Below are 8,192 nucleotides of genomic sequence, written 5' to 3'. Positions count from 1 at the left end.
TTTTTCTTATTTCTACCACGTATCATCACAGATATTCCATAAGCTCCGGTAGAAGGCCCAAGCTGATGCTGGAAACTGTTGTGTCTGATAAGCTTGTTGCCAGGGCCTAGTGGGTTAGAGCAGTGCGCTTGTGCTCTGAGAAGGTTGCAAGTGCCTGGTTCGATCCCCAAAGCCTCTACTCTGGCTCCCTGAACAAGACCCTTAACCTTAACCCCACACTGCTCCCTGGGTGCCCCACAATGGCAGCCAACTGCTCCCCAAGGATATGGGTTAAATGCAGAGAGTTAATTTTGTTGCTCTGCACTTGTGACAGTGTAATGACAATAAAAAAGCTGAAAAAATATATATAATATTATATTTTTATATTATATTTATTTGATATTATATAATAATATAATATTATAAAAAAAGTGGTCACACAAATGTGGACCTTAAAAAGAGTATACAAATAACAGAATAAGTGACAGCATTAAAACAAATTTCACATAAAATATGGTACTGTAAAGTGTTTTAACAATATAAAACTGTGCACATGGAGATTAAATAACCAATATACAGCTATGGACATTTTTACAGTGACAGATATTTGAAAATAGCAGCAACATCAGAGAGGTGCAAAATGACAGCAGCATGTTATTTAACTGACTAAGGTAGAAACTGTACAAAAATCAGCATGAATGTAACAACTTATTGAGATTGTTTAGAACAGTGGTGGTTCTAGAGTATTCCAGCTGCCGCAAGGAAGGATCTGTGATAACGCTTCCTGGTGCATTTAGGGTGCAACAGTCTGTTACTGAAGGAGCTGTCCAGTTCAGCACCAGCTTCATGCATGGGGTGAGAGACTTTATCCAACAGAGACGTTCATTTAGGATCCTTTTGTTTCCAACCTCCTGCACTGAGTCCAGAGGGCATCCAATCACAGAGCTGGCCTTCTGATCAGCTATCCAGCCACTGCCTCTTAGCTACAGATAAGTCACTGCTCCAACATACAGCTCCAAATAATATGGTTGATGCCACAACAGTAATAGAAGGTCTTTAGGAGCACCCCCTGCAGTCCAAAAGAAGATTAAAGCTTGACTCTGGATGTTCTTTCCTGTTTAACACCTAAATACTGGTTTCAAGCTTTAGAGTGAATGGTACATCTTCCATGTTGACACCTACATGTTTGTCTTGCTGGGATGTGATACCTAAAGCTAGTTACCAGGACCAGGAGTAAGAACTTATCTTAACAACATTTCTAATGTTAACATAAAACTAAAGATATCTGTTATGAGTATGAAGCTGGATTTGCCTTAAGGGCAAACCACAAACTTTGTGACCTAAAGAGTTTAAGCATATGAAGCAAATGATTCCTCAGGCCAATATACAGCGCTTGACACTATCAATGTTGTGAGCGGGACTCCCATCTTGAAATACTGACTATGTAAGTTGAGACAAGACGCGCTGTCATTGCCCAGGTCATGTGACCGAGAAGAACGTATCGCATTACGGCCACAGGCTCTTATATCATCATGGAGCTAAGGCTTTTGCTCTACTATATTTCTGTATGCTCGACTACTGGTCATGGGTGAGGCAAGGAAATAGATAAAACCTTCTGAGGAGACTAAAAAGAGAAAACGTGAAAGGGATTATACGCAAGGAAAAACTAGAGTCAATCTTGGAAAGGAGCCGGGTGTCCATCATATATCAGTTATTTATATCTTTGTTAATTTTTGTTAATGTTTACTAGAAGCAAAATATGGGCAGTTACAGGTGTAGCGTCCCTAGTGGCCAAAAGGTACACGGTTTGCCTTTAATAGCAATCCCTGAATTTAGGTTCACGGATGAAGTTCAGTTAAACTCCCCGAGTTAAATATCAGCATCACATACCTTATTATTTCCATACATCTCAGGGGAACCATGGGTAGCAGCAAGGTACAAAAAACACAAAAGTTATAACCAACAATATATACGCGATTGTTACTAAAGTGAAAGTTTGATCATGCATGAGAGCTCAATCTTGATTATGTGCTGTAATTTGACTTTTGCTGTGAATTGGCACCATGTAAGAAGACTGAGGGTGAATAGAATTTCACTGTGACCAAAACCAACCTGTCAGCCAGATTAATAATCCGCAATGAGGTGCAATGAGGTGCAGTTCTGCCCATTTGGAGTCCTTTCAGAGAAAGGAGGGCGGGTCAGCAGAAAGTTTCCGCTAATCACAGTACCAAATGAAACAGCAGCAGACGCCATAAGAAACTACAGCAGTTTATTTTTTACAAACCCATGTAAATAAAGAGACTGACTAATCAGCTTCTTTTTCAAAGACTCTAGTGCAAAGACTCTAGTGCAAAGACTATAACTTAAGTTTTGTCTGCATTCAGGAGCAGAAAGTTAAGAGTCATCCAGGTTTTTATGTCTTGGAGAAATTAATCCCATGCTGTCTAATAACTCTACCGATTGGGAGCATGTATAAAGTAAAGAGAATTGGTCCTAGCACTGATCCCTGTGGTACTCCACATGTAACCTTTGAGCATGAGAAAGATTTATCATTAATGTGAAAAAACTGAAATTAGTCAGATAGATACGATTTAAACCAGTCTAGTGCTGTACCTTTAATTCGTACAAAATATTCAAGTCTTTCTAAAAGAATATTATGGTCAACTGTATCAAATGCAGCACTGAGATCCAACAGGACAAGTAGAGATATAACTCCATTATCTGAGGCCATGAGAATATCACCAGTGCTCTGTATTTAACAGAACCGATAAACAGGGACCCATTCTGTACCCACAAAATGGGTCCCTGTGACCTCTCCATTCCTAGCATTTTACTTTCCTCTTCATATGTAGTGTTGATGGTGGTTGCCTTAAGTTCAATTTTGCATTCAAATTTTTATTTCTGTGTAATTTTGTGTAATAGGTTCTTCTGGAAACTCAAGCTTTTCTCCCATCATCCCAGGATTTCTTCTTTGTATGCCCCTTTAAAGATTTATAGTAGATTTTTATGGTAAAAACAAACTGAAAAACTCAGATAATATTTTTACACAAACAATAATTGAGAACATGGATGTGGGTTGAGGATGGTTCCCTTTAGCAGTCAACAAACACTGGTTCAAAGTGGTTCCCTTTAGTTTTATAGAATTTAATCAGCCACCCTGATTACAGATTCAGCGTTTCACAGCCTTAATGTGGAACGGGATCTGGGGATGATTAATCATGAGAGAACAGAAGTGAGCCATCTCCTCATCTACAGATAATCAGCACATGCATCTTTTAAAATGTTTGTTTTGTCGCACTCCAGAAAAGCTGCTACAAGAAGATGAGGGATTTAAATGGGCTTTATCAAACTTGTATCCAAAAATGTTGTATTCTCTGTAGAGAAGAAGACGATTGGGCCAGCTTTCAACCGGCCAGCCTGGTACAGGGCCCCACTGACACCTGGTCATGTTTATCTATTTATAGAAATGGGCAAATCGCAGTCACATGGTGTTTTATCCACACCACCACCTTTCAAATGGGGCTTTAAATTTCTAAAACATGTTTCCCAATTATTTATTCAAAAACTTTTTGATTTATACATTAGTAATAATTAAAAATGTCTTAAATTAAGTGTATTTACCCTTGATTTGAGTAGGTAAATGTGATAGTTCGCCAATGGAATCAGTATTTTTTACTCTTAAAACAAGAAAATGTGATAATATGCACTTAAAATAAGACAATACAATTGTGTTTTGTTATTTTTAATTTAAATTGGCTTGTTCCATTGCCAAAATGTCTCTTTTACCTCCTCAATCCATGACAAATGGACTTATTTAAAAAAATAATAATAATTTAATCTAGATTTCAATTTTTTCCAGTGTGACCGTGTAAACAAATAAAACGAGATTTAAAATTTCAGCTGACATGTTTGCCTCTGCAGGAGTAATGCAACAGCAGGTATTAATTTTTTTAGCCCCGCCTCCTAATGGCCAGCATCATTGGACACTAGAGGCTAGGACCTTTTTAAGGAGGAGTCAGAGGTCATTGTGCGACCATTTCAGGTCATGTAACCAGAATGTGTTACATAAGCTAGATCTCTTATTCTATTTCTATTCAGTATGGTGATATTATTGGTAAATTTCAATTAAAAAAAGACGCCTAAATCTTAGGAGCAAAGGCTTTGCCTTATACAGAAACTGTACAATAATGTAAACCAGACTACCGCTTATGAGTGAACAAATACATTTTTGCACTTTTGGCATTGTGCCAAAATCCCACTTCCGCCTAGCACACTGCCTACTAAAACCTCTGTGGAATAAACAAGCTTCAACTTATTCAGTCCAAATTTTCTTGACTTATATTCAGGACGTGGATCTATAAAGTCTAAAGGTTCATCCAGAGTTTCAAATGGGGTTTCATGGTGATTTGCAGCATTTATTTTGGAAAAAAAAACCCGGCAAGGCTAAGTACTTTTCATTTTTTCTTTGTTTAATCACCTATAAATCAGACATGGTGACGTTTAAAATAGTGGTTCCACCTGAAAAAAAATTCTCAATGCCTTTCTATCACACAGATACAAACCATTGTATTTCCAATTTATAGTTTGTGAGCTGTACTTTCTTTAATTCACATATGTAATTTCAGGTGGAATTTGCTCCTAAGACCCTGAGCAGTTCCCTGCTTCTTAAACACTAAACTTTAGAATAAAACAATCCATAATTGTTATGTTCTCTTCCTGTCTGTCAGAGATCATTCTCAACGCATCAGGGAATAACTCAGAGCTTAAAGCCGTTTGTCAGGGATGTCATCAAGAAACTCGCTACAGAACTTTAGATTAATCTCTGGTTTTTCTCTCTGACATCCAGTGTGAGAATTGTTTATGTGGATTAACCACTGGGCCATAACCCTACCCTTAAACATTAACCAAATGTAAGGGCAACAATCAAGGGCATACACTCCTTCTCTATATACTTTGTTTTTGAAACTTTTCTCCTTTGCCAATCGTGCAAATCCCGCAGACACACACATTACCCGCCTTTTTGTTGCATTTGAGGTCTAAGCAGCTTTCAATTCCAAATAACCTGGTCTGCTCTGAAAATTATACAATTATCATAAATCTCCCTTCAGAAGATGGCTCTCCATTAACCAAAGCTGCCATCGCCACCATGAATCACTGTGTTTGTAGGTGCATTTCTTTCCTGAGAGGCAGGATGGTTTCTCTCCTCACAGGTTAGAGTCTGGGAGTTTTAAGGAAAAGTCCGGTCATATTCAGAATTCAAACTTCTGAAAGTACTTTAAATATGAAATTATTACATACTGTTAAATAAATGATAAGTGTTTTTAAATAACAGTAATTTTCATTTGAATGTGCTTTACTGGAGGCATCCATGTTTGTCAAAGAACACTACTGCCACCTACTGGTTTGTGACGTCACGGTGCGGTATCGGCTGTTGATCAAGTCCCAGTGCTGTATCTGGTGTTTGTCACAACACGCTATTATCCAAGTCATCTTGATAATATTCTTCTTCCAAATGTTGGCTACATATTAAGTGTTTTTTCTCTGGCCAGAAGTTCGATGGTAAATCCTCTCTCTTCAATGCATGTGGGCATTGATAGTTTTATTATAGCTCTCTGGTGAATTTCAATGGTGAAGTCCTCTGGAAATCTTCAATAATTGTTGTTGATTGCAGATGTGTCTAGTAGTTTCCATTAGTAGTCCACACCGTGACGTCACTTCCAGAAGATGGCAGGAGTGAGACGTTACTATATTTGGGCAAAAATGGCCGGTCCCGGACTCGAAAATAAAATTATTGTTTTGTAATTTTTTTTTCTAATTAACGCCATATTCAATAAATCACCGCGAACGTATTCGTTTTAGGTATAAATAATGATCCATTGATTATTCTTTGCTGACCTGACTTTTCATTTAAGTTTGGCTCCTTTGGCCATAAAACATTCTTATGTTAGATTTTAGAAGATTTCCATTTGGACAAAAACTAGAGTAGTGTAGGAAAACAATAAGTTTGATTGCTTGAGAAATGATGTAGCCCCCAAACCATGGAAAAGCTGTACCAGTGTTTTTCCTTGTCAGTTTTCCTTTAATCTTTGCTTATTTGAAACACTTGAGCAAAGAGACAAGTAAAATACAACTTCATCAGCAACATCCCTTATAGCTCAATTAGTGGCATATCAGCTGCAGTAGCATGTGCAATTATTTTTCTTACTATGTTCCAACCGTATAAGTATCCGATGATCTGCTATATGCAATATGTGGATGCACCATAACTTTCTCCAATTGAATAAAAACAAAATGGAGGTCTTAGACTTCTGACCAAATGAGGAGAGATCAAGAGTTAGCTCAGAACTGCAGCTCATATGTTGTTGTGATATGTTACCTTTAGATTAGGAATATATATATAACTAACTAAAACTGGATTTGTAGTTAATAGATAAATCATTCAAAATTGAGGGTAAAATCAATTTAATGTTCTTGGTTGAATAGTTATAACTATAACTTGTTTAGTCACCAGGATTTCAGGTCAGGGTTGCTTCTAGACCGGCTGTTAAAACTCAAAAATGCAAAGAAAGACCTGACTTAACTGCAGCGCTCCTCTGCAAGGAAAATGCAGGGTAGCTGGTGCAGAGCTGGTTAACCAGGCAGAACGGGTTTTACAGGGTGATACACTGCTCTCAGTAGCTTTGACGGCAGAACAAAAGGGGGGAGAGCTGCGATCAGCTAGCTTCCAGGAAAAATCCCATGTGGAAATTGTGTCTTCTAACCGGCATGGTGCCCAGGAAAAAGAGAGAGTGAGCAGTTCCCGCTCCTTGCTTTTAAAGCTGAATGACGGTGGGGGTCGGTCCTGATGCATCACAGCTTTGCCTTCTGTTGACTGGTCTCACAGAAGTGATGTCTCTAGGGGAAGCAGAATTTTCCGGAAAGTGGGGGCCATTGTCTGAGCCACAACGGGGGTTTGGTGTAATCCACTGTTATCAATTTTTGCAAACAAATAATTCTTGTCCCCTGCTTACGCAGAGTTTGTAATCATTTCAGGAAACAAAAGACTTTTGACTTTTAAAAGCACTTTATTGACAAAATCAAACAGTATAATCAATCATTAATGTAAAAACAAGTGTGAGCTAAAAATAACTATTTATTTCAAAACAGGTGTCAGCTAAAATCAGTTAAATGAGGAGCTTGTTATATTGCATTTCTCCAAAGTAAATAACATATTTTCAAACCCAAGAACTGTATGGAATTCTCTATGTTCTGTGTGGCTCTGTGGAAGTGAAACAAAAGAAGAAAAAGAAAGAACAGAAAAAAGGGAAATTAAAAGTAGAACAAAAGAAGATTTCCATAAGAAAGAATTAAAAAAAGAAAAAAATATATATCAGAATAACCTGCAGTTAAATAGAAATACAGGGTTGCCACCTGGACTCAGTGCAGGAGGTGGGAATCAAAAGGATCCTAACTAAATGAACATCTTGGTTAGATAAACTCTCACACCCCATGCATGAAGCTGGTGCTGAACTGGACCGCTCTTTCAGTGACAGAGTGCTGCACCCTTAATCCACCAGGGAGCGTTATCACAGATCCTCCCAGCAGCTGGAAGACTTTATAACCATCCCTGTTCCCAACAACCTCCATAAGTTGTTACATTCATGCTAATTTAGCAATGTTTCTATCTTAGTCAGTTAAATAACATGCTGCTGTCATTTTGTTAATCTCTGATGTTGCTGCTACTTTCAAATACCCATTACTGTAAAAAATGTCCATAGCTAGATATTGGTTATTTATTCTCCAGGTGCACAGTTTCACATTGTTAAAACACTTAACAGTACAGTATTTTATTGTTTATCCTTTAACTTTCCACTATTATATTATTCTTTTCCATTTTTCGATGGTCCATATTTATGTAATAATTTTTCTATAATCTTTTTGGTGCTGTAAACACCAGAATGTCCCCATTATGGAACAATAAAAGGATTTCCTATTCTATTCTATTCTATTCTATTCTATTCTATTCTATTCTATTCTATTCTATTCTATTCTATTCTATCCACATTTACCTACAACATAATTGCATACCAGGTGGATTTTAGATATACTTCTTTTCTTTGTGTTTTTGCATTGACTTCTGGGTTTGGCATTTTTTATCTCCACATAAAACCAACATTTCCCTCTTTAATAAAAAAAAACGAAACAAATAAAGAATCTTTCTCCTTTAATAAGGC

General features: G+C 37.4%; 1 protein-coding gene across 1 annotated transcript in view; it reads left to right on the top strand.

Annotated features, from left to right (window-relative positions):
- Nucleotides 1-8,192, top strand: part of LOC107093830 (neural-cadherin-like) — a 501,663-nt gene that overhangs the window by 106,066 nt on the left and 387,405 nt on the right. The window contains exon 4 of the mRNA XM_015389130.1: nt 777-834. Within this exon, the coding sequence (XP_015244616.1) occupies nt 777-834 (58 nt within the window). The remainder of the gene's footprint in view (nt 1-776; nt 835-8,192) is intronic.

The sequence above is a fragment of the Cyprinodon variegatus genome, unplaced genomic scaffold (genome assembly GCF_000732505.1).
Source record: "Cyprinodon variegatus isolate N-32 unplaced genomic scaffold, C_variegatus-1.0 Scaffold448, whole genome shotgun sequence".
NCBI lineage: Eukaryota > Metazoa > Chordata > Actinopteri > Cyprinodontiformes > Cyprinodontidae > Cyprinodon > Cyprinodon variegatus.
Note: the sequence above shows the minus strand (reverse complement) of the source record. Positions and strands in the feature narration are given on the sequence as shown.